This window comes from Cotesia glomerata, unplaced genomic scaffold (assembly GCF_020080835.1).
Source record: "Cotesia glomerata isolate CgM1 unplaced genomic scaffold, MPM_Cglom_v2.3 scaffold_27, whole genome shotgun sequence".
NCBI classification, from domain to species: Eukaryota; Metazoa; Arthropoda; class Insecta; order Hymenoptera; family Braconidae; genus Cotesia; species Cotesia glomerata.
In genome coordinates, this window is record NW_025403218.1 from 97,867 (window position 1) to 124,426 (window position 26,560).

Here is a 26,560-nt window from a genome sequence, read left to right on the forward strand (position 1 = left end):
TAAAAAACAATTAAACTGTCAATTTACAATAATTATTATAATATTTAGTATAATTGTAAATTTATCGAAGCATTTATTGCAAAGATAAATTTATAAGTTGAACAAATAAAAATTTGATTCATTATAAAATAAATAATTATTTTATGTATCTTAAAAGAAATTTAAATTTTTTATTTACATGTAACTAAACTTTGAATATTTTTTACCTGGTTCCTAGTCAATTTTTATTTTACGATAAATTTATTAAAATGTAAGACCATGTCGTATTATATATTTTTTCATAGCAAATTAAATATTATATATTATTAAAAATAAAAGTACTAATTCAATATATTAAGACTTGATTCATTGTATTTTAAATATTCCCGTATATCAAGACACTAAATGAATATAAATAGTGTAATTATAAAAAAAAAAATCATTTTTCCACGTAATTACACCTGATTAGTATAAATATAAAATAAATAAGTAATTGTAGATAAAAAATTGAATTTTTCAAACAATAAATATTTCAATGTTTATCAACGGCAAAATCCACTGAGATTTTATCAAAAATAAACACAAAAAAGTTTTTAAAGTTCAATAGTTTAATGGAAATTTATCTAAAAAACATTTCCATTATGCAAAGCTTGTCTCCCATATGCGTACGCGTATGTATAAAATTGATAAAATATTTTTTATATTTTTTTATAGAATGATATGCTCGATTTCTATGACGCAAGAAATTACATAAATAATTATTTTTCTAAACATACAAATAATATCTTATAAATTTTTATACACATAAATATATATACAATATAAATACAGATGTAAATTTCAGTTATTTTACATTGTATATTTGCAACTAGTCTCATTATATTACAAATTAAAAAAACTGAACGAAAAATAATATAATGGCAACAATTAAATTCAAAGAACCATCACCTTATTCAAAACCTAAACCAAGACCACCCACTGAAGATTATTTGTATAAAATGTAAGTATAATTTTGTTAAATAAATTATTTATCTGTAAAAAAAAAATTTTTTTAAATTATTTCTATTTTTTACTTAGTTAATTAGTTTATACTTAATGTTATGTTTCAAGATTTGAAGATGATTGGAGCTTAAAAAGCGGGGCAGATGCTGATATAATAGTTAGGGCTGCAATTTTCGGAGTGGGTCGAGCGGGTACAATTCATTTGGCAAATATTATTCATAATCCTCGAATGAAACTGATGTACATTGTTGATGATGTTGAAGCTAACTGGCCAAAAATGAAGAAACATTACCGTCTGAATGACGTTATTTTTCTCAATAGTAAACAAGCAGATAAAGTTTTCAAAGATCCCAAGTAAGTTTTAATTCTATATATTTTAAAATTCTAATTATAAATTCTTAGTTGTTGAAAAAAATATTTATCGATAAATTCTTATTGAATTTTTTTATAAAAATAAATTGAAAGTAATAATAATAACAAATTATTGATGATAATAAGTACATTTTTTTAGTGTTGATGCGGTAATTGTCTCATCTCCAACTCATACCCACGAATATATAGTAACCAAGGCATTAGAAGCTCGTAAAGCTGTTTTTTGTGAAAAACCGATCGCTGAAAATCGAGAACAAACGGAGAAATGTTTTGAAGCAGCGAGAAAAGCTGGAAGACCTCTTTTTACGGCTTTCAACCGGCGATTCGATCCAAGTTACAATGCCGTTAGAGACCGGATTAGAAAAGGAGAAGTTGGACATGTTCATACCATCAAAATAGTCTCGCGAGACTCCCCGATGCCTACTATAGAATACCTCAAAGAATCTGGAGGTATTTTCCATGATTGTATGGTCCACGATATTGATATGATGACTTGGATATTGGGAGAATATCCTATAAAGGTAAAAAATAAAATAAATTAATTCAAGCGGCACAAATTTTTTTTGCTAATATTTTTCTGGATTTAAGTTGACGATTATTTATTTATGACTTCTTTTCTAATGTATTTTTTTCATACTTGGTAATTAAAGGTTGCAGTTCAAGCATCTGCCAACGTACCTGAGATAAAGGCAATCAATGATTTTGACACTGTCGTCGCAACTTTAAAATTCCCATCTGGAACTTTAGGAATGATTGACCTTTCTCGCAATGCGTGCTACGGTTATGACATGAGGCTTGAAGCATTTGGACCCAAAGGACTGGTCCGCGCTGAAAATGAGCAGCCTATTCATTGCGTTGAAACTATGTACAATTACAATGGTCCAAATACCGCTCCTATCTGGTATTCGTTCCCCAGCCGTTTCCGTTTAGCTTACCAAAAAGAACTTGATCATTTTATAGACGTCGTACTGGGTAAATGCGAAATGACTGTCAAACCTCAAGAGAATTTAGCTGTTAGCAAAATAGCAAGTATTTTTGAAGAATCTGCACGGAGTGGAAAAATGATTGACATTCCATGGTATGAAGATGAACTTCCAAAATAAATTTTGTTTTTTTTTTTTTATGGTACTGAAATTAAGAGATCTGTCAATTTTTTTAATTTTTATAACAACTAAATTATTATGAAGAAACTTTAACGAAAAAATTCCACATTTAGAAATTTAAAAAAAATTACTAATGCAAATTTTTTAAAAATATATTTTTTTATAATTAATTTTAATTAAATTCCAAAAAATTTTTGGATGTCTGTTAATTTCAGTATCATTTTTTTAACAATGTGTACATATTTTTTTTTTTTTTTTTCCTAATAAATGTCTGAGTATTTTGTGATTTTGTTTAAAGAAATAAAATTTATCAAATAATGTTATGAAATAATTATAAAGATTGTGTTGAAAAAAATAAATATAGCATTAAAAAATCATTTTTTTCTTTTATTTTTTTTTTTCACTGGAATTATTTAACCATGAAAATTAATTTAGCAAATATTATATAATTTTTAGAATTTTTTTAACAAATAAATTATGGGAAAAAAAATTAGAAAAAAAATTGGCATGAAGAAATTTAAAAAAATTAAAATTCAGTTTTTTTAAAATAATTTTTTGGAAAAAATGTATTTGTTAAAAAAAAAAATAAAAAATGTTCAAGTGACTGCTAACTTTAATGGCATTATTTTACCGCTAAAACAGTAATCTCACAATGCCTCCAACTATAAGATAAAATTCCAAGTCGCCAACAGTACAAAAAAATTGAATGTAGGCAGTATAGTAGTGGGTGTATTGCGCACTGTAGTTGTCAAATGAAACACATATTTTCATTCTCCATGCCGTATTAGGATTTACTATCACTGAAAAAATGTCATTTCCATCTGCAATACGCCTCGATTTAACGGACTAACACATTTCACTGATGGTTTCAATCACCGCACCACGTTTTATGGCCATAGTATTGTAACCAGGTTATTTCTTTTGAAATTATTCATTCTTACATTTAAACTCCCAATCATTTATTTTTATACTCATATCATCTGGATTGTAAATGTAAGTCTAAATATTTATCAATTTACACTTAAATTAATTAAAAATTTTTAATAAAAAAAAAACTAAATTATTTTTAGAAAAACCAGAATACAAAAATGCATTTTTCAATTCCTGACACTCAAGAATTCATCGATGGATCCGGGAATTCTTTTGTGGTAAGCAATTACAGTAGATAAGTATTTTTAGATAATTAGTCACAAGATATTATTTTTTAACAAGTTATGCAAAACCTTTATCTTTTCGTTCATTAAATAGCACATTATTCATCATCATTATTATTATTTTTAGAGTTATAATATCCATATAAATGGACTCTTCCATTGCTCAGTAAGATACAAACAAATGTTGAATCTTCACGAGCAATTAGTGAAAGAAATAGACGTAACACTTCCAACATTTCCACCTAAAAAATTCTTCCCATTGACTGCCAATCAACAGGAAGACCGTCGCCTGTCATTGGAGAAATATATCCAGACAATTGGCCAAAATCCAGCGATAAATAATTCCGAGTTATTGAATGGATTCCTGCTGAACGCCCAGCAAGAAACGAGTGCTCGGGTGATGGAAAATGACGAGTTTGTTGTCTATCTAATGAATAATCAAGAGATAAAATTACAGGTATCGACCGGTGATAGCTCAACAAAAGTATTAGAGAAAATTTGCCGTCATCTGAATTTACCGCCTCAGTACGATTCATATTTCTCTTTGTTCATCATCGTTGAGAATGAGAATGGAGATGTCAATATTCTGCGAAAGCTGCATGACTTTGAGTCTCCTTCATTGACACGTGCTAATGTTAATTTTACAAACGTTCAAGTAGTTCTTGGTAAAGGCTACTGGGACATAAAAAATGATAGTAAATTAATTAGTGACCCCGTAGCACTTAATTTGCTTTATATTCAAGCGGTTGCTGAAGTAAACCGCGGATGGATTTTAGTGCCAAATCCATTGCAAACTCATTTGCAAGATTGTTACAATAAAAATAATAAAAATGAGTATTTAAAATTGGTGAGTTCGTTTAAATATTATGGTTTTATACAATTTGCACCGTGCTATTGTGATTTTCCTCAGGCAAACACCAAAGTGCAAGTCGCTATTGGTAGAAATGAATTAAATTTGCGTATTTTTATGGAAAATAACGAAGAACATGAAGCAATATTTAAAGTAACGCGTATGCGATGTTGGCGAATCACTACACTCCAGAATAATTTCATTGATAAGAATAATAAAGAGGAGACTAATGACTACAGTTTAGAATTGTCATTTGAATATCTGGTTGCTAAAAATCAACTGCAGTGGATCACGATATCTTCAGACCAGTCGATACTGATGTCTGTGTGCCTTCAGAGTATGATCGATGAGTTGTTACTGAGACACGTAAGTAGTCCTAAAAATAATCAACTGAGTGGAAAATCGTGGACTTATATTATGAGAGATGGTCACAGCAGAATCACCATGGGCTCTAATATTTCTCAAAGTGCTCCGGGTACGCCGACTATCAACAGTGATAGGGTACAAAAAGACAAATTTAATCAAGACTCTGGTGGAAGATCAGATGATACTGTTATTAAAAAATTATCTGAGCGATTTTCAAATGCCAGAAATAAAAAGACAGATTGTAGAATGACAACTCGGTTAAAACAACCGAGTACGAGTAACTGTGATATCATGGAAAATAATGCATTTCATATGATAGGTGATGAAGATCTTTGAAATAAAAATTTTGTACAGATAAAGATTATTGTCGTCAATTAAAATAATTATTATTGATATATTATTTGTAAAGAAGATTTTTATAATGCACTAAAAAATATCGTAACTGCACTATTTTATCTAAAACATGACATATTCCATTTTATCAAAAGATATATTATATCATAAATATTATTATTAATATTAATGAATATGCAATTTAATATTGTATTCGTCACGCTGCTCAAATCACAATAGATTTTATTTATATATTCTTGTCGCTATTAATAATTATCTCGTGGCCAGTTTATTTGCCGGTGCGTTTATTTTAATATTCAGGAATAACATTTATGGAGGTGGGGTTCGGTCACTTTAATTTATTAGTTGATCAATTATTGTTTATTTTATATTACAAATTTATTTATACTTTTTTCTCTTTGAGGACGTAATTTTATAGAAAATTTTTACTGGTTAATTATCAAATACGTATTGTTATTAAATTTTTTTGAATAATAATATAATAAGAAAATTATTAATTTAAATTAAAATAAACAAACCACAAAAATTACACAATCGTTAATAAAATAATAATTGTGCCAAAAGTGCTATTTGACTTAAAAAAAGGAAAAAAAAAATAGTGAAAGAATATTCCAAGCCGTCCAACAGTTAAGAATTGAATAATTCATTTTTTTAAATTTATTTATTATTATTTTGAAAGAAACAAAATTAATTAACACATTATTATACAACAAATAAATTTATTATATGATTAAATAACGTTTCTATTGTAAGATTATATTACATATTTTATAACTAATTAATTTTAAACTCACTGTCATCAATTTATATACTTACGTAAATGATATTTTTCAAATATATTTTAACGTTAGATCTAATTATAAGCATATTGTTATTATAGCATAAATTAATTACGAACAAAGCATTTTATTAATAAAATAAAAAAGAAAAATTGATTTATTTTAATGAAATTATATTAAAAATGTCAATTGTACTAGTTCAATATATGTGATACATATCCTGACAAACTGTTATAATCAATTGTTAATTATAAACGTTTTTTATTTCTATTATTATTAGTATTATTATATTACGTAAATATTATTTGGGCGTTAATAATGCATTTTTAGTAATAATCAGTGTTGGTAAAATTCCACTCATGTGTATTATAAATTCAAGGCCTCTCAATTAAGATTGTGCTTTTATTTTCAATAATTATTATTGTAATTATCAATAGTTTGTTATTACGAATTTTACTTTTGTATTTAAATATATATTATCATATTTTAAGAAATATCGGGAAGTATTTCACAATTATTTAGAATGTGTTGTTACAACTATTTTTATTTGACGAGTAACATTTTTAGATAATTTACAGGAAATTAGACTAAGGAATATGATAAAAATTAGTGGAGAATTGCCAACTCTGTAATATTATATATATTAATAATGTATAAGAAAAAAATAATTATTGAATATATTATTTGCATTATAGATTTTAATAATAAAAAGTAAACATTTACAATAAGTAAAAAAAAAAAGATTTAAAATTAATGCTGAAGTTTATATATAATATATGATGTAAAATAATTAACGCCAAAATTATGCTCGTTAACAGAAATATCAACAGATTTATACATTAATATGTAAATAAATAAATGATGCCTTTCAAATATTGTTCAAACATACATGATCTTCCTTGCAATTTCATTTATTAAAAGTGACAAATTGTTAAAATAAAAATACTTAAAGTAACTGGAGTTAATTATCAACCATTAAATGGTATAAATTTAATTTTTTCAAAAAAAAAAAAAGTTATTCATTATTGACTCCAATATTCTATAAATAATAATAATAATAATGTATAATACAATTAAAAATGTCAGATATTAAAAAATGTCATGATTCGTGGTGAAATAAAATAAAAATAATTTTTTAGAATAAATAAAAAATGTACGCGCATATTTAATTACTGTAAAATCTTTTTTTATCATTTAAGTTGAGTAAAGTATATTCTATAGAAATAGAAGGTAATTAATTATTATTGTTTTAATTAATATAATTAACGTAATTAATTACTCGTCTGTATACTTTTTTTTTTATTATATGGCAACATTACTTGGTCAATTAAATACTTAATTACGGTCTAAATGTGTATTGTTTGACGTCATTATTAATTTAAAATTCAGATCTTGTATTGCGTTCATTATTTATTATTATTTCTATATCAAAAATATGTATTATTACTTTGTACGATTACTGACTAAATAATCGTGTTTCAAGATTATATCAGTTCTGGCTATTAACTGTTACTTATTATTTTTCAATTATGCAGGATAGCTTTTAATTGTCAATTAATAAACTCCATATGCCCACAGAAGTTATTGTAACTGCAATACTCAAAATAATCAATAATAATAATAATTATATCAGTATTAATAATAAAATAAAATAAAACGTGCTATCAATTAATTAATTAGCAGCGTTAAGTAACAAGTCTTTAATAATGATAACTGTAATAATTATTGCTATTATTATTAATTATTTTAATAATAACTTTGCAAAATAATATTTTGTTGTCAAGAATATTTTTTTCTTTCCACGAAATTATTTTTATTTTTAATGCATAAGCATATTTTGACAAACTATACTGTTTTTTATTTTTGCATCTATCAGCAAAATTTTAATAAATTTTAAATAGCTCAAGTAACATTTTTTTTTCTTTATTTTTCTTTTTGATAATAATAATAAACTGAATAATAACGCATAAATGCCTTAAATAGGAAGACTAATTTCTAGGTTTTTTTTTCTTTCTTTCCTTTTTAATTATTATCATAATGAATCAACTTGTGTATATTGTTATTTTTTACATGTGCATCTTTAAACATCTCAAATAGTTTTATTATAAGTTAAAGTAAGATAAATTTTAATATTTTATTAATAATTGTGGGAAAACGTATTGATATATAATGAATTTAGTTGTAAAAGTGAAGACTTAAGATTTTTATTTTATTATATTCTATTGATTTTTATTAAATTATTTGGCAAGTAAATTTGATTATTAATTCAATTATTTAAAAATTTATGGAAAAATAATATATTGTATTACCGTCTATATCACTAGAGCTTAATTATTCATATCAAGGTTTAAGACTTGACACAAATTATCAATTAAATCATTAAACAAATATTATTGCAAATAAATCCTCATTTTCTTTCAGATTTAACTAGTTAATTGCTTTAAATAAAAAAAAATAAAAAAAAAAAAAAAAATTAGCGATGAAAAAAATTTAATAAAAATATATTACACTAATATTAACCAAAGTGCATTAATCAATTAAAACAAGCCAATTCGAAAATAATTTCAGCTGAAATATATCAAGAAGAGACAAAGAGTAAGTAAAAATAATAAGATGCACTATGTGTTGTAAATAAATGTGAGTTACACTCACAGGAGTACGTAAATTCGCGACATGATTACAGAATAAAATTTATAAATTTATACAACTGTACACTATCATCACACATCTATTTTAACGTACAAAAATTACCAAACTGTTAGAAATTTTGCTGGCGTTTTCTCTTAGTATCCATGGCATCGAGAATTGGCTGTCTCTTAGTCTGATACCTCCTTCGGAGTTCATCAATCTCGCGTTCCATCTCTGCGTCAAGACTAATCATCCGTTGCTGCAGCTCCTCGTACGAGAGGAACTTTAACTGCAGGATATGGTTGTTTATCTAATGTTCAATCGTTTTCATAATAATGCCTATTTTTTAGTGTACTGTAACAATAAATAAAATACTTACAAAGTCAAAATCACGTTCTGTGAATGCGTTTTGAAATTTAGGAATATTATTATGCGGTTGGTCAGGCACTGGATGAGATATTTGATTTAGTTGGAGCTGTAAATGGCTTTGGAACCTCTGAGATTCCGTCGGAGTTGGTGGATCGACTTTATTCTCTGCTTCGGTGTTGTGTAGGATCTGGCCATTGCCCTAAAAATAATTCATTTATTAATTTAAGCGGGTTCCATTATAAAAATAACAGTTATAATATATTAATACAAAAATTCACAGGTAGTTGGAATTAATAAATGACAAAGAAAACAATCATGTTATTGTTATTATTGCGACGTTTCGACTCTTTATTGAGTCTTCATCCGGCTCTGAAAAATACATTTTTCACATACATTATTTGCTTAACTACTTTCATGTACTAGTTATAATAAGATTTTATATTTGGTTATAATAATAGTAATAGAGCACAATAGAATTAAAATTGTATTTATGAATTTAGGTATGTATTTTTCAGAGCCTGATGAAGACTCAATAAAGAGTCGAAACGTCGCAATAATAATAACAACATGATTGTTTTCTTTGTCATTTATTAATTCCAACTACTTGTGAATTTTTGTATTATTTTATGATTTTGGATGCGATAAAAAATGGAAGTTATAGTATATTTGATAATAATAATTATAAATAATAATAGTAATAAGTCTGTACTTAGTGTAATAGGTAAATAAATAGAATGCTTTGGCTCAGCCTCTATTTAATAAACATAATTTCGAGAAACAATCAACATTGGTTATCTAATAAACATCAAGGCTGTTATCAATTTTATAGAAACTGTTAAAGGCATTCATTAATTGGTATAGAGGGACAGATGTAGTAGAGTAATTGTTTTTAAAATAATCCTTATAATTTATGATAAATATTAATGGTCATCAAAATTTACCTTGACGATTTCTGGAGCTTCTTTTTTATCAAAATGATCGAGAAATAGGGGTCGGTATTTTTTTCCTGACTCAACGGAACCTGTGTTGTGCCCTAATATTTAAGAAACCGATAAAATTAATAATAATTAACTTTTTATATCAATAATTGTAATTATTAAATTAAAAATACATTACTTTTCATTGTAGCTTCATTATCAGTGTCACTATTGATTACCATAGTACCCAAGTCGAGTATTGTTGAAACTAGAGTTCCAGTATCTGGTAGATCTCCAGGAACCAGAGTACCCGGATCTTCTGGGAGAAGTTTCATCGTTCCGCTACAATCTTCCTCATCCTAGTAAATAAAAAGCAATAAAAATAAATTATCCTTCAGAAAATTAATCTATCTAACTCATTATTCAACGGCATACCGAATCATCAGCATTATTCTGTCCTTTGATCGCGACATTGTTAATAATATGAGTACGGTGAGCGCTCTGTTTCTCGCGTATCTCATGAGCATCCGCGATCATCTGACTAAGAATATTCGGCTGCTTTGCAGCGCCTATGAACTCATGATTCAGCAGCTCCGTGGCTGTCGCACGTTCTTCGGGATTTTTGACAAGACACACACTGACAAAGTCAATAAACTCCGGGCTCCACTGATCAGGTTCTCGGAAACTTGGAGGAGGTTTCGTCGGGATCATGAATATCGCTCTCATAGGATGGATGTCACCGTAAGGAGGTTTCCCTTCTGCCATCTCCAACGCTGTTATTCCTAGAGACCAAATATCTGCGACACAATCGTAACCAATCTCTTGAATTACTTCCGGCGCCATCCAGAATGGAGTACCAATCACAGTATTTCTTTTAGCCATCGTATCCTATTAATCGATTATGATAATTGAGTGTAAAATAAATTTATAATTCATTAATGATAAATAAATAATTAAATAACTATACCGTTAGTTGACCAGCCACACCAAAGTCTGCTAATTTAGCATGACCTTCATTATTGAGCAAGATATTACCAGCCTTAATGTCTCTATGTATTTTTCTTCTTAAGTGAAGATACTCTAAACCTTTAAGAGTATCACAGAGAATCGTTGCGATTTCATCTTCTTGCAGTGTTTTTTTCCGTAACCTCATTATGTCACTAACAGAACCAGCTCCACAATACTCCATTACAATCTAAATAATCATAAAAAAAAATTTTATTTTAATAAGCAATCTTAAATTTTTAATGACTTGTCATTTAATGAGTTATAAGTAGAACTGTCTTACATTAAAAAAATATTTTATTCTAGTATAACTAAATAATTTTACCCAGAGATCTGTGTTTTTAAAGTAACTCCCATAGTATTTAACAACGTATGGAGAATCACATTGTTGCATTATAGATATTTCTTTAATTATTTCTTGTAAGTCAGTATCCACTGGTACTTGTTTTATAGCTAGCACTTGGCCACTTTCTTTGTGCAGAGCTTTGTACACCGATCCATAAGATCTACGAGAATAAATAATCAAGTTGATAAATTTAATTACAATTAAACAACATAATAATAGTATTATTAATCATACCCTTCGCCAAGTTTACAAATAATATCAAACACTTCTTCTGGCTGTCTGGTCAAACTCTCTTCGGACAACTTTTTCAATTCACTGAAACAAAATAAACAAATAATTAATTAAATACGTAAAAGTAAGTTATAAAAAATTTAGTTTGATAAAATGACAAAATTATTCAACATAAACTAATAAAAAAAAAAAAAAAAAATAATAATCATAACACAAACTATAAATAAATTTGATCCGCAATTTATAAAAATAATTTTACTAAAATCTAAATAAAGCCGACTGTAAAAGTAATAACAATCAATCAAGTTACCTCTTAGAAGACATCTTAATAGTTAAAAAAAATCACTGGTTCCTCGGTCTATAAATGTTAATTGTTGTAAAAAATTCCACCAGCATCCACGAAAATTTTTTTTATATTATATATTTACAGCTCTCCTCTGAAAACTTAAAAAAATTACAGCTCCGTTAAATTAAAACAAGTCTTGAAAAAAATGATAATATCGTTACCCAGTATAATGATAAACAATAACTACCATGTACCATAAATTACATATTTATTTATTCATATATTTTTAAGTATTTACTTATTATTGTTATAATAATAACATATAATCAACAAAGTTAATATAACCACGAAACTAAAATATTAAAAAACATCAGCCATCGGTCCATTGTAGATGGCAGAGTTCATTCATTTCAATATTACATACAATTTGACGTATGTACAGTTTGCGCTATAGTTTAATACCGCGACGGAGATTTAAACCTAAAGATCAGTTTTTATTTAACTGCTCGATTTTTAAAAAACAATTTTACATCTCTTATCATCCATTTAAATTAAACGTCAAAATAAATTTCTTCTTCACTTTCTACCTGGAAAGTAAACAATTCATTTGATTAGTTAATCTGTTTATTAATAAACTATTGTTGAATTAATTAAAAAAATAAAAATAATAATGATAATAAAATTGTGAAGAAAAAAAATGTATAATACAAATACTGGTTTAAAAAATCTAGAATCGAATATCGCAACATTGTAAATCGATATGAAGGGTGCCACTGAAGTAATATTTGTGCGTTAGTGTTAGTGTGTATGTTTAAATATTTCCCTCTCTACTTGGATAGTTGAGGAGTTTAACCAACCAGGGAGTTGTAAGTTTGTAAGTTAAGTGAGTTTGCTGAGAGAGAAGGAAGGAAGAAAGAGCAGCAGGCCAACAACACGTCTCGCCTTGGAGAGGGCTCGGCTAGCTGGGCGACGTGTGTGCCTAGTGTAGAGTGCCGACTTTTCCTGCGATCAGTTGTTGGATCAGTGGCTACTTGGTGGTGCCTTGGTGATTGCGTGTTACGTTTAGTGGTACACTTAATAAAAATATATACATACATACAAATAAATATACATATGTATATACAAATATATAAATATATATGAAGAAACCACCACTGAAAGAGTGTTTTTCTCTTTATTATTTTCATTACAGCTCCTCAGTTGCTTGCATTAACGCAACGCGTTCTTTGTTTAGTGCCGAGTGTTTGTTTAAATATCGCTCAGTGTCATTCTGCTGATGATGACAACGCTGATGCTTGTGATGATATTAATGACGATGATGATTCTGATAATCAACAGATTCTAATAATTGCTTTAGTATTATCATTGACGACGATGATGGTGAAAAAGATGACGATGAGAAGATGATAATGATAACTGTTGTTGCTGCAACTACAAGGAAGATACAGATGTATGAAGAGTATATGTAAAAAATCTAAAAAACAAGTAAAAGTATTAAGGTAGAAGTAAACGGTGATAGCCGTGTCAGGTGTACTGAGCGATAAGACAATCTCAAGAGTAGCTAAACGCAGTAATTTAAAATAATAATATTTAATATTAATAATAATAAAATAATTATTTTTAAATATTGTTGTTGTTGTTGTTGTTGTTGTTGTTGTTGTTGTTGTTATTGTTACTTTTTAGATCGGCGGATACTAAACGAGGTGGTGTAATTGTTTTAGCTGTTATAATCTCAATGGATAATAATGAAAGAGTATCCGCCCTTGATTGGGTTGTGTTAACTATCTTGACGTAGGCGCGACAGATCAAGGAACGCGAAGAAACCGTCCCCGAGGAGTGGTCTCTAGAGAGTGCGGTGACACGTATCCGCGGGGGAAACCTATAGTTTACACACGGCACATACAACATACAACCGAGTATCGTTTCAAGAAAGAGAGATACAAGTATCCGATTCAAGTAGTTGTTGTAAGGAGAAGGTGTGCTGCAAGACCCGGAAACCCGAACCGAGATCGAGGAATAGAGTGGGAGCAAATAACGAAGAACCCGAGTCAAGAGGGGAATAGAAAGGGATAGACGCAAGACGTTTGAGTGTCCGAGGTAAGGAATAACCTCGTCTTCGTCGCCCAAGACCGTCATCGTCAGCGGGTAATATACTCTAGTACATACCAAGTAATGCCTTCTTTCTACAACACATTATTCTAAATTTTATATAAAAAAAATTTATATTTTTTTTTTAAAGAGAAAAAGACAGGAGTAAATAAATATATACGTATAGGTATATTTATCAGTGATTTCTATGAGCAAAAAAAGAAGAAGTACAACGTCGTAGGTACGTTAGTTGTATTGCAGAATTGAGTATATACTTGAGAGAGTCACGAGTTGCGATAGTAGTACAAGACTGGTGGTGTGTGCTGGTGATTCGCTGCTGCCGATCGTCAACAAGCGTTGGCGAACTATCGAGTAGAGCTGAAAGAGAGTGTGTGTATGTGCGGGCTGTCTGTGTTTGTGTAAGTTGGTTACGGCGAAACAGGTAAAATATAATAATAACTAAAAGAAAGAAAGAAAGAAAGAACATAACGAAGGAGAAAAATAAGAAAGAAAATAACGTGACTACGGCGAACGTCTGAAGGAGGGAGATTCTGATGAGGGTGTCAGCAGAAGCCCTGTAAGATAGTATAGAAGAGCGTACGAGAAAACCAAAGTGTATAGTTGTGGAGAAGAGAAAAATAAAATAATACGATAAAGACTCTGAAGAAGAAGAAGAAGAAGAAGCAGAAGACAAAGACGAAGAAGAAGAAGAAGAGGAAGAGGAACGAGAACGAGAACGAGAAGAAGAGTTAGAAGATACTAAGGAGCACACGAGAAGCCGCGATTTTCGTTTGAAATCGCTGAGAAAGATCATCGCTGGCGGTGGCGGCATTGTCCTGCTTGTTTTGCTGTCTCGCGAACGCCAGAATAAAAAAAAAGTCTTTAAAAAAAAGGGAAATAAAAGAAAAAAGAAGGTAAAGGAAGAGAGCGTGAAAGAGAGACAGCGGGATAAAGCTCGATTCTTTAAGGCGCGGGCTTAGCGGGACAGCGAGAGCGTGAGTGAGATGCTTGAGGATCTTTAAGAGGCAGCGGGAAGTAGTGGAGCGACTTGAGCCGAGTTGAACCGAGAAAGATATTGCCAAGTGCAAGTGAGAAAGATATAGCATACATACCACCGAGGAGGAGAGACCACGGCGACTGGAGAGTGCCGTAAGGTACGTATTTACGTACACACGCGTATAACCAGAGAGCTGAGAGCTGAGAGCCGGGAGGAACACGCTTAGCTACCAACACGGCCTCAACGTAAATTACATACGCGCCGCTGGTACATACCCAGTGCCTCGCAAAGTAACTACTACTTTTTGCTACTCTACTAGCTAGCCAGTCAGCCAACTCAACACATACAATAATATAATAATACTCACTGCTCTTCTGGAGTAAGAAAACTCCCGAGAATAAAGGAAACAGCTTGCTGAAGTAAACTTCCCGTTGGTTGGTGTTACTGCCGCCGTTTTGGCTTTCGTTTTCGATAAGACTCCACTCAAGGTGCAGCTTTAAATAGTATTCTTATTTCATTAACTTTATTTATAGATAAAATAGTAGTAGTACATATATAATAGACAATAATGGCGCTCAATCAGGACGTTGATCAGTTGTCAAAGTCAAACCTGGTGGTGAGGATTGACCAGAACTCTGAGTCGGATTTACAGGCGCTTTTTGACAGTGTTTTGAAGCCAAACTCAACGAGACCTTTGCAGGTGCCTCTGCGTATGCGAAACCTGCCAAATTCGTTCTTCAACCCACCTCAGACTGGCAGCAAAAGCCCCTCGATATCTCACTCAAGAGAAAATTCTGCTGACTCTGCGTTTGGTACGATAGTTACGACAAATGTCGCCGGGAGCGGCCCCGGTGGTAATACTTTAGGCTCGGGTAGCGAGGCCACAGGTGGAGCCGATTCCGCGGGTTCAGGACCCGCAGGTGCAGCACCCGGATTGACGGTGGCTCATCCACGAGCTCACAGCAGTCCGGCCTCGCTCCAGCAAACCTACGCTTCTGCACAGCAGGCCACTCAACATACGCCTCAGCCCCACGCACCCAGGCATCATCATCATCAGAAACAGCGCAGTTATGACGTCATCAGCACTGTTGACGACATGGGGCCGTTGCCTCACGGATGGGAGCAAGCACGCACGCCTGAGGGACAAATTTACTTCCTCAAGTAAGTAGTCGGTCTTTACGTATGTTAGTTTTTTTTATTATATTATTTTATATGCTATATGTTTATTATTATTATTATCATCATCATCATCATCATAATCTTCATCATTGTTTTTATTTATTAATTAATTAATTCCAGCAATAACAATGATTTCTTTAAAGCTAAAAAATATTTACAGAATTATGAAGAAAAGAAGTAAAAAAAAACATATATATTTTTTCATTGATGTATAATATTGATGTATTATATTGGATGGTGTGGAGCATCAGGTGCGACACAGCATCATTCAAAGACACCATCTTATACTCGAGAGTCTAAGTCGTGTAGGCACCACCAACCGGACTGGTTGATCCCTACCACTTGTTCAAATACTACTCTCCTCTTGGCTGTCTCTTACATTACATTAGCTCACACGAGTAGTATAGAGGAATATAACAGGTATACATATCACATTCACACACATGGTTATGTGTATTGATGTGTATAAATATACATATACAACAGGATTTATACTCGAAGACGAGACACAAGGGGAATTCTCCTGAATATCCTCCTCGGCTCAACAGAGTCCCCCACGACTACTCGTCAGTGCTTCTCCCCGGCGATTCACCTGCGGCGCCATGCCGGTATTCCCACGTGTCACCTGTCGTGGGAAACTCCGTTGAGCTGGTTCCGAAGACTACCACGACGACGACATCGTCCAACCACCTTCGCTTTAATCCACCCACTTGATTCCTCTCTGCTTCTTCTTTTATTATTTTTTATTACTTACTTATACCTTATACTGTATACCTTTATAGATATTACTTCTTCTCTTTTTTTTTTTATTTTTTTTTTATCTTTATACGTTATACGACCCCCATCGACCGAGATTCTATACACATACACTCTGTATGGCAACTTGACACCCACGTGAATTTCCGGTGTACTAAATAAGTGTTTACACTTTTAACACACTTGATTTCTTTCGACAAATCACTTATTAAATTACACTATCATATTCATTATACTCGATACATATTTAATCATATCTAGTTTTTTTTTTTTTTTTTAATTTATTAATTGCTATTTACTATAAACTCTAAATATAATAAACAAATATATGTGTTTTATATTATATTACAGACTATACAACGAAACGCGTATGAATGAAATTGAAAGTTTACAAAAGATATAATATAATTGATCAGTAGTTGAAAGCTTTAAGAAATAAAAAAAATTTTTTATCCATAAAAACAGATAATTGTTTGTTTCGGAGAATTTCCTATTTAAGAGGTCGGTCTTCTGCATTGATCTTGGAATATATTATAGAAACGAAATATAAAAAAATAATAATAAGCAAAGTAAAAAAGCGCCTAAAACGTAGTATAGAGATTACCAGGTTGTTTTTTTCTTCTGTCGGGTTTATAACTCCACTCGGTGGTTCTTTCGGTCTCTCGGGTGCTTCTTTGAATTCACCCGGCCCTGTGTTCACCTGTACTGTGCATCAAGGTTTCTATACCTGGGACGGTTAACCGTGAGAGCTAAAGAACGGCTGAAGGATTTTTATTTTGTTCCCTCAAGAAGAACTAAACTCTCATTTTCCCTCTTCATCTCTCCCGCGGAGTATCCTCAATTCTCAGTTCTTAGCTCCTCACTTTACTGCTTCTACATTATTCCTCTCTACTCTCTACTGTTGTAGCTTATAACTTGTAGTTTTATGCCTTGGTACTTTACTTATGCTTCTCATCATCAACTAAAACGCTCTCTCCCACGATTTTTCTTCAAAAAACCATCTATGTTCTTCTTCATAGTGGTGTTGGTGGCTCTTCCACGAAAATTTTAGCCGTTGCGCTCGACTTCTGAATCATCATATATATTTTCAAATGTTAAATCTCACCGCTACTGCTACTTACTCGCAAATCGTAATATTATCGCTTACACTTGTAAATAAATATTTATATTATATATTTATTTGTTTTTTTATCCGACGTCCTGTCGGTAAAATAACAAATAAATTTATTATATATATCTATATTAATCATAAATGATAACAATGATATCCTTGATTTAAATTCATTGAATGATGAATGAATTTGATACATACTACGCTGTGGAATTTGAAAACATCTCAAAGCTAAACAAATGATGAGTCTGTTTCATTGATCGCCAACCACAAGGTCAAGACAAGAATATTTTTACTTCACATCCGTGTGCTCTAAAAAATAAGAAATTTATTATTAATTATTGCACGTAATTTCCCGATGATTTATTTTATTTATCATAAAACTCACTTCTCTTTTCTATTTAAAAAAATAAATAACAATTATTATTTTAATAATCTACATAAAATATTTGATATAAAAAAAAAAAATATTTACGTCAAGTAATTTTCTCAAAAAAAAAAAACATGCAGAGCATTTTCGAATTAATCACTCATCGTTAAATTTTAATTGGCGCGTTATTGAAATTTATGTCTGTCGCTTTTTAAATTCTAATAAATAGTAATACTAAATATTAGATTTAGTATTATTATTACTACTCCGTTTTATGTATTTATTTATTTTAATTCTTTGTCATCATTCTCTTGGTCTCTTGCATTTATTCGGTAAGCCTTTTATACAGTTACAGTACCGGAAGTGTATCAACACAAATGGTATAGGAAGGAAGTAGCGTGCCTGTCGGGTTCACCGAGCCGATGCATTACTCCCGTGGTTCGTCACCGTAAAAATATATTTTATACTTAAATTAAATAAGTATTTTTTTTTATCGCGAACTTGCACAAAACTATTAATATTTAAATTTGTTTAATTTATAATTTATAATTTATAATTAAATAAATATTTTATGTAAACTTTTAACTCAAAGGACGGTGAATATTAAATTGTAAATATAAATATAAATAAAATTCACAGTAAATTTTAGTACAAGAGATAATAAATGAATAGATGTTTTAAATCTATAAAGTAAGAGATAAACTATACAGCTATTAGTAAAGGTATTCACGTATGTATTAAGTAATGAATATTCATTAGTTAACTTGAATATATTCTGGTTGTTCAGTTATTTGCCGTATAACTGTTAAATTGCGGTTTTAGTAACACTTAAAAAATTTAACGCACTTAAGTATTATCGATAGATTTATTTGAAATAAAAAATTACATATGTACTTATTTATTGTATTTTTTTATTTTGTATTATTATTTATTATTTATTTTCTATTTATATTATTCTAGAATGTGTCAGGGTCTCGGTGTATTGTTCTTCTATCACTAAGATTATCTCCGTTATCCTACTGCAATAATTACGATAGTGCACCACGGAAATGTCATTAGCGTCTAATACAAGATTGAATCCCTGATTTATAATTTTGAAGGTCGTTAATTACTGTAATTGTTGTGAAAGTCTCAAGATAAAACGACTGAAAAAACATATTCATGATACCCGGAGTGCGTCCAGTTGATGACAAACATGTTTTGAAAAACCAATAATGTTTATGTCTTCGAAGAATCATTAAAAAATAATAACTTATCATTAATTTTTGACAATGGTCATTTAGAATTGTTTTTTTCTAAAATTTAAGATTCATTTATATAATTGATAACGACTGATAGTAGTTTTTTAAATGAAGTAGTCATTTATATATAAATGAACGTCCGTGTGGATAAATGATATATTTTATGTTTGGATGTATAAGTTGTCATAACCAGCTGTTGAAGGAATATCGTTATCTCACCTTGCCGATAACTTCCATGTTAATTATATGTGAAAATATATAAAAGATAAGACTGTATATATGTTTATACATCTTACAATATTTATTTATATATGAATATTCTTTTGTTGTGTGTTTTTCAAGGTTTACCATAAAAGAATTATTACAAAGATGAATGAAAAATTATATATATCACATAAAAATAGTGTTTGGAGAAGAAATACCTGAATAATAATCAAAAAGTTTCAGTTCACCATTTTTTGTAAATATTTAATGGAAAGTAATTATTTATTTTATTTTTATGGAATTTTGATAAATATTAAAGTTTAATTTAAAATATTATCATGTTATAAACATTATCATTTTAAATTGAAGAGTAATTTTGTAAATGTTCAGAAGAAACTTTTCTAAAAAATAAACTTTTACGACTTTTTTTTTTTTTAGATCTTGAAGATTTTATAACTGGTTTACATGCATCAGAAAAATTTACAACCACCTAAAACTTTCTAAAATAAACCAGTAACTTCAAAGTCATTTGAAAAGTTTAGAAAATTTATAAACTTCCCTTGAACCATTCAGGTATATTTCAAAATAACTTAGAATTTTTTTAAAACTCCAAACACTTTTTAAAAGTTAGAAAATTAAAAAAAATAATTTTGGTACTAAAAACACTTAAAAATTGATTTATAATATTTATTTAATTTATTTATGAATAATTTTTAATTCTAACAAGTTTTATTTATATAATTTATTCTCATTTAATTAAAAACATTAATTGATCTGATTTTTTTGAGTGCAGAAGAAAATTTTCACAGCTAAAAGTTTAAAAAAAAAAAAAAAACATAAAAAATGGTTTTTAGTGTAAAAAAAGTGTAATAGAATGTAGACATAAAAAAGGAGGAAGATATAAAAAAAATGACGAAAGAGGTGAAGGCATATCGGCCGGAAGAGAGAGGCTAAAGTCTGTGCTCGAGGATGGTGATAGACTCAGCCACCACGTTCTCGACGCCTCAAGATCCGAAGTCAGCGGGTGCCCCGTGTGTCTATTTACGAGTTGTCCGGCGCCGCGATGTCCGGAGTAAAAATACATCAGTAGTTCTCTCTTTCTCATTCGTGTATAACTACAACGTGTTACCCAGTGTGCTCTATGTTACAGACCAAGACATCGGGATCCGAATCAGAGCAACAGAGAAACAAATATAACTACTATACTTATACTCTTTATATTTATTCTCTCTCGCTCGATCTGCTAGATCATCAACGGCGGCGTAAGAGTTTCTTCTTCGTCTTCGTCTGCAATATAAAGCAATGGCGGCTGCTGCTGGTGCTTCTGTATTTACTTGACTTGGCTACTTGGATCTGCCGTGGCTTGGCCGACTGCCAAACCTACAAGACGACGGGCATAAGTCCGCGTGTACCCGGACGCCGTTTGCATCTCGACCAAGAAAACTACAACACCATCGCGGCTTATGACTGAGTGGAAACCCGTTGCTGCTGTCGACACCAGTCTCGACCTTTCTGTAATTCTCCCCATCAATTTACTTACTTTTTTTTTTACTCACAATCAGCTAATTATAATTCTAACTCATTTTTAATTTTCTGTGTTAATCAAACTTATTTAAAAAAGTTATTCAAAACTCTTTTTATTATTATTTACTCTTTTTTTCCAGATTTTTATTCGACTTATCAGCGCCCAGGTGTCTAAATTAATGACACACTGAATTGACATGAAGAAATCATTTAAATAATATTAAAATCACCACCGCGCTGCTGCTGCTGATAATGATGAAAATGATGGTGATGATGATGATGATGATGATGATAATAATGATTATTATTTGAAATTGAACTTGTGCGTGTATTAAGCAAGTTAAAGCTAGAGTTAGAGAGCCAGCATAGTATCGTGTGAGACACTTGAAAAATCGTGACGTGACATCACCCGTCGGCGCCGCATTTCTGACACAAGGCCTGGCTCGTAAGCGACGTCATATCACGAGGAGTCGAGAGCACAGCTTGAAAAACAATTGCTCATGCCTAATGCCGTTGTGCTAATAGTCTGGCCTGAGTAACGGCGCCAAAACTAATATCGTTATACTAGAGATTATCATCATCTGCCTCTAGTGTAATGATAATGTTGTTATAATGAGCTTTCTAAATGCCTAACTCACAGTTCATAGCAAATATTAATAGTCTAAGCAAAACCACACATATAGCACAAAATAACATAACATAATATAATGTATTATGTGATAATGATAAGATGGTAATGATGCCGACAATACCGGAAAATATACTACCAGTATAATATCATTGTCATACTCTGACGTATACATTATCTTGTTCATTAACCATCAAAGAGAAAGAGTTACGGCTATTTGACGTCCTCACAGTTTAGACCTATTAAATTATTCAATCCAGACAATCCTACTTATGTTGCTTGTGCCAGTACTTGTACATACAAGTTATACTTTTACATACACATTTTATACTAATATAATGTAGCTAAATACTCTTTATATCATTAATTATCCAGTCAATGTATTTTTTAACAAGTATATATTCATGTATATGGATATATTAGTGTGTGAAGATATAATGACAAGTATCAGTGTTATTTGTACGCGGAAAATAAAAGTCAGAGTTTCTAAAATAGAAATTAAGAAAGATATAAACGGTTATCCTCTGGCCGGTCTAATAATATCTTGGGGACTCATATGATGGTATGGCGCACACGAAACAGATCATCATCATCATCATCATCAACAGATCTACGTGTACATAGCCACCTGTTTTTCGCGATGAATAACTGTATTGAGATCATTGTCATTATACAGAGATCATCATCAGTTTTATTTATAAAAATAGAGCACGTGTGGAGGCTTGTTATCGGTTTTGATGATGCTGGTCAGAGTTTAGTCTCCACACCCTTACCTTCAGCATTAGTTGGTTGATTCTTTTACTTGAGACATTGAATACATCGACCAAACAACCTACATATATATATATATGTGTATAAATAAATATATATGTATATTGGTACATATTAATGTATATATAGATATAGACGTAACAGCAAAGAGAGTTGATTTTACCCGCGCCGGATGGGTTGGCGTCTTCTTCCTCACACATCTCCCACCTTACTTTAGCATCATCCGCCGTTTTGAATGGAACTATTTCCGGCGTTGCTATACTATATCAGGCAAATGTGCGTTTGTACATACGAATACGCATACGCACATATGTATCATGTATATATTTATACATGATCCACGTTTCATGCTACTGTTTGTTTAATTGCAATACAAGGACAAAGAATTCATTGTAATTCTATAATAAAATATTTTAAATTACTTTCAGATATTATTTTTAAGTACCAATAATATAATTTTACTTTGAATATATTTTCAATATATATTTTTGTTTTAGCTACAAAATTGTACTTAAATAAATCATTTTATAGGTACTATCAATTTTAATGACCCATAAAAAAATGTTTCAACAACTTTGTTTAGTAATAGTTTCTTCTATTTCTTAAATTCAATTAAATTTACGGATATTTATTTAAATTTTATGAGTATTAATATTAATATTCACATTAATAATGGTGATGATGATGATAATAATAAATGTATACATATTTATAGCTGTTTATTATTTTAAATTTTAGTAATTGCTAAAAATAAATTGTTTTGACCATATTTTTTATTACTTATTTTACAGTCACTTGACCCGAACGACAACATGGGAAGATCCACGTAAAACAGCAGCTGCTGTGAGTGTTGCGGCTGTTGCTGCGGCTGTGGAAAGTGGAAAAGCATCTTCAGCAGCGGCTAATTCTCTCGGACCTCTACCAGAAGGTTGGGAGCAAGCACGTACTCCAGAAGGAGAGATTTACTTTATTAATCATCAAAGTCGTACTACTTCATGGTTTGATCCTAGAATTCGTAAGTATTTTTTTTTTTATTAAACAGTATTTGTCGTTGAAGATTATACTGACTGATGTAAACTTGACTTTTATAGCATCACATTTACAACGAGCTCCGACTACGAATGCAATGCTTCCACAAAACTGGCTCCAGCAGCCTGGAGCTACTGGAATCCAGAATAATCAAAATATTCAGGTATGCCAACAAAAATTACGTCTTCAGTCACTGCAAATGGAACGCGAACGTCTGAAACAAAGACAAGCTGAAATTATGCGTCAGGTATATTATATTAACTATATTTATTTATTAATCTAACGTTAATTTATATTATTACAAAATTAATTTTTTTTTTTTAGTTAAATATATTTTGACATTTAATTTATTTTTCAATAACATTTTTAAAATAAAATATTTAATAAGTTAAATTCAAAGAATAACTAAAATTAAATTAGCTTTTAAATTTTTTTTTTCATCATCAAAGATTTTGTTTTTAAACTTGTGATGAGAAAAAAAATTAAATTGGCGCCTAACGAAGCAGACGAGGGTATAGCTTGTTATTAATAATGTTATTATTGGTTGATATTTATAGCAAGAACTTAATTTGCTGAGACAAAGTACTCCTGACGCAGCAATGGATCCATTTTTGTCGGGTATAAATGAGCAGCATGCAAGACAGGAAAGCGCTGACTCCGGTCTAGGTCTTGGTTCAGCATACTCTTTACCACATACACCTGAAGATTTTCTTTCTAATATCGATGACAACATGGACGCTACAAGTGGTAAGTATTTAATGATAAATAATTCATGTATAATATTTAATTATTAATAAATAGAATTTATAGTGTAGAATAGAGTAATATATTTTATTAACAAAAAAAAAAAAAAAAATATGTTATTTACAGAAGGTGGAGCACCAATGGAAACACCCGATTTGTCGACTTTAAGTGATAACATCGACTCAACGGATGATCTAGTACCTTCACTTCAGGTATATCTTATTGACATTATCTCAATTGATTTATTAAATGTATTTAATCATTATCATACGCATGATAAAAAATATATATTTCATTATAGAGATTACGAGAGTTATTCTTATTGATACATGTTTATTTAAATTATAAATTATTTTTATTAATTATCCAGCGCAGAGATTAGTAATAAATTATTCTAAATGTGTCTAATGAGTCATTAAATAAATCTTTAATAATAAGTGTTTGTAAGACACTTATCACTAAAGAATTCAATTGTTTTTTTTTTTTTTTTTTTAATTGAAATGTCATGTTTTTAAATATTTCAAGTATTTTGTCGCAAACTTTGGACCTAAGTATTTAGTGCTATTTTATATCAATTAATTTTTATTGATTAAAGTTAAGTGTGAAGTTATATTTTAAAGTATATAATAATAATTTTAATCTTTATTTTTTAGCTTGGCGAAGAATTTACGAGTGATATCCTGGACGACGTGCAGTCACTGATAAATCCGAGCAGTACGAAACCTGAGAATGTTCTTACGTGGCTGTAGTACGTCGCTTAAGTATAACATTAATATTAATAATAACAATCACAAGGATAATATTAAATAAAACAAAATAATAATATTAATGTACAATGAAGACGGTCTACAATAATTCGATCACACGACGACAATGCACGATCGAGTCAAGTGTTGCGATATTCAATGCTTTCGTACTAAACAAATATTAAGAAATGCGATCGGTATAAAATACTCTACCAATAATTATAAATAAAAAAAAAAGTATCTATTTTATCACCGTACTGTCGTTGTAAAAAAAAACCGTGCCTTAATTATAAACATTCGTACAAATACGCCTTATTAAATATTAAAACATTTTTCATTTAAAAAATTGTATATTTAAAGAAAAAAAAAAACTTACGTATTCTTGTTAATTATATATTTTTAAGAACGCAATCAATTTTACAAGTGACATGTATATATGTATATATTATATAGACATATTTATACATATATACATAAAACGCGTTCGAATTTTTCGCGTAGATTACAATCATGGTGAAGAGATTACTAATTATAAGGAGGTGAGAGAGTGGGAAAAGGAGACTGTTTTTATTTCTTTTTTTGACAATAATTATTACTTATTAATATTTATATAATAAATATGATCGAATTGATAAGCTACTGAATGAAGAAGTATGAAAAAAAAAAAAAAAAAAAAAAAAAAGATACTGATAATAGAGTCGGAGAAAAAATGATCATAACAATCAATATTATGTCATTATTTAATGATGCATATTAATAAGTATTTTTCTATCATGTATTTTTTTTTTTCTGGTATCATGACGTATCAGATTCACCTGGTTTGAGATTAATTAAACTACAAGTCGTGGTAGACTGATTAAGTGCAATTAATTAACTAAAGGTATAATATGCGTAAACATATATGTAGCGCCTATATGTCAATATAAATCCGACGTAGTTTAATTGAAAGAATAAAAAAAAAAAACCCGTGATCTAAGCTTACGTGTTGAAAAAAATACTGAAGTTTTAGATGAGTTAATTAAACTCAAATAATGTAAAATAAATATAAAGAATTGTATTATTCGATAGATAAAGATATATATATATATATATATATATATATATATATATATATATATATATATATATATATATATATATATATATATTTGCATCAATTTGGATATGCAAAGTTAAATGCAGCAGTAAATAACAATGGCTCGCAAAGAGAAGTGCCTCAGAATCCCTGCAGTCAATGAACTCAGCGATACGAGTCGTCATTTTTGAAAGTAATAACCGTCCATATGAAACATTTATTGTGAAACACGTTTATTATTATTATTTTATACATATATTTATAAAAATAGTAAACGTGTTTGTATAATATAAATTTAAAAAATAAAAGAGAAAATTTTTTTTAGATATTCATTAATTTAAGTAATTATTAATATT

The 26,560-nt window shown here is 29.8% G+C and overlaps 5 protein-coding genes across 8 annotated transcripts; 4 read left to right on the top strand and 1 right to left on the bottom strand.

Annotated features, from left to right (window-relative positions):
- The first annotated feature begins 806 nt into the window (after positions 1-806).
- On the top strand, positions 807-2,534 carry LOC123274258 (myo-inositol 2-dehydrogenase-like). The gene is made up of 4 exons (XM_044741825.1): positions 807-979; positions 1,090-1,335; positions 1,493-1,874; positions 2,004-2,534. The coding sequence occupies exons 1-4, from the start codon at positions 897-899 to the stop codon at positions 2,454-2,456; spliced, it is 1,164 nt and encodes a 387-aa protein (XP_044597760.1). The 5' UTR covers positions 807-896; the 3' UTR covers positions 2,457-2,534.
- A 579-nt stretch (positions 2,535-3,113) lies between these two features.
- Positions 3,114-5,268, top strand: LOC123274259 (sorting nexin-17). 2 transcript variants are annotated; one of them, XM_044741827.1, is made up of 4 exons: positions 3,114-3,449; positions 3,527-3,604; positions 3,738-4,457; positions 4,521-5,268. In XM_044741827.1, exons 2-4 carry the CDS (start codon positions 3,545-3,547, stop codon positions 5,160-5,162), a joined length of 1,422 nt encoding a protein of 473 aa, XP_044597762.1. In that variant the 5' UTR covers positions 3,114-3,449; positions 3,527-3,544; the 3' UTR covers positions 5,163-5,268. The 2 variants fall into 2 exon arrangements, with proteins under 2 accessions (XP_044597762.1, XP_044597761.1); XM_044741826.1 differs by having other exon boundaries at positions 3,115-3,449; positions 3,738-5,268.
- Positions 5,269-7,849: 2,581 nt separating this feature from the next.
- Positions 7,850-12,155, bottom strand: LOC123274260 (serine/threonine-protein kinase 3). Of its 3 annotated transcripts, none has more exons than XM_044741829.1 (10): positions 11,989-12,155; positions 11,766-11,899; positions 11,459-11,539; positions 11,204-11,384; positions 10,841-11,068; positions 10,309-10,761; positions 10,073-10,232; positions 9,898-9,989; positions 8,967-9,155; positions 7,850-8,897 (listed from the first exon to the last, which is right to left on the bottom strand). In XM_044741829.1, exons 2-10 carry the CDS (start codon positions 11,777-11,779, stop codon positions 8,718-8,720), a joined length of 1,578 nt encoding a protein of 525 aa, XP_044597764.1. In that variant the 5' UTR covers positions 11,780-11,899; positions 11,989-12,155; the 3' UTR covers positions 7,850-8,717. The 3 variants fall into 3 exon arrangements, with proteins under 3 accessions (XP_044597764.1, XP_044597765.1, XP_044597763.1); XM_044741830.1 differs by having other exon boundaries at positions 7,850-8,876; positions 11,766-11,892; positions 11,963-12,155; XM_044741828.1 differs by having other exon boundaries at positions 11,766-11,892; positions 11,963-12,155.
- Positions 12,156-12,501: 346 nt separating this feature from the next.
- LOC123274235 (histone H3.v1-like) lies at positions 12,502-15,368 on the top strand. The gene is made up of 5 exons (XM_044741785.1): positions 12,502-12,532; positions 12,934-13,121; positions 13,537-13,603; positions 14,487-14,671; positions 15,360-15,368. Exons 1-5 carry the CDS (start codon positions 12,502-12,504, stop codon positions 15,366-15,368), a joined length of 480 nt encoding a protein of 159 aa, XP_044597720.1.
- On the top strand, positions 13,394-25,939 carry LOC123274261 (transcriptional coactivator YAP1). The gene is made up of 7 exons (XM_044741831.1): positions 13,394-13,886; positions 13,983-15,987; positions 23,402-23,625; positions 23,702-23,886; positions 24,197-24,386; positions 24,510-24,595; positions 25,037-25,939. The coding sequence occupies exons 2-7, from the start codon at positions 15,395-15,397 to the stop codon at positions 25,130-25,132; spliced, it is 1,374 nt and encodes a 457-aa protein (XP_044597766.1). The 5' UTR covers positions 13,394-13,886; positions 13,983-15,394; the 3' UTR covers positions 25,133-25,939.
- The last annotated feature ends 621 nt before the right edge of the window (positions 25,940-26,560 follow it).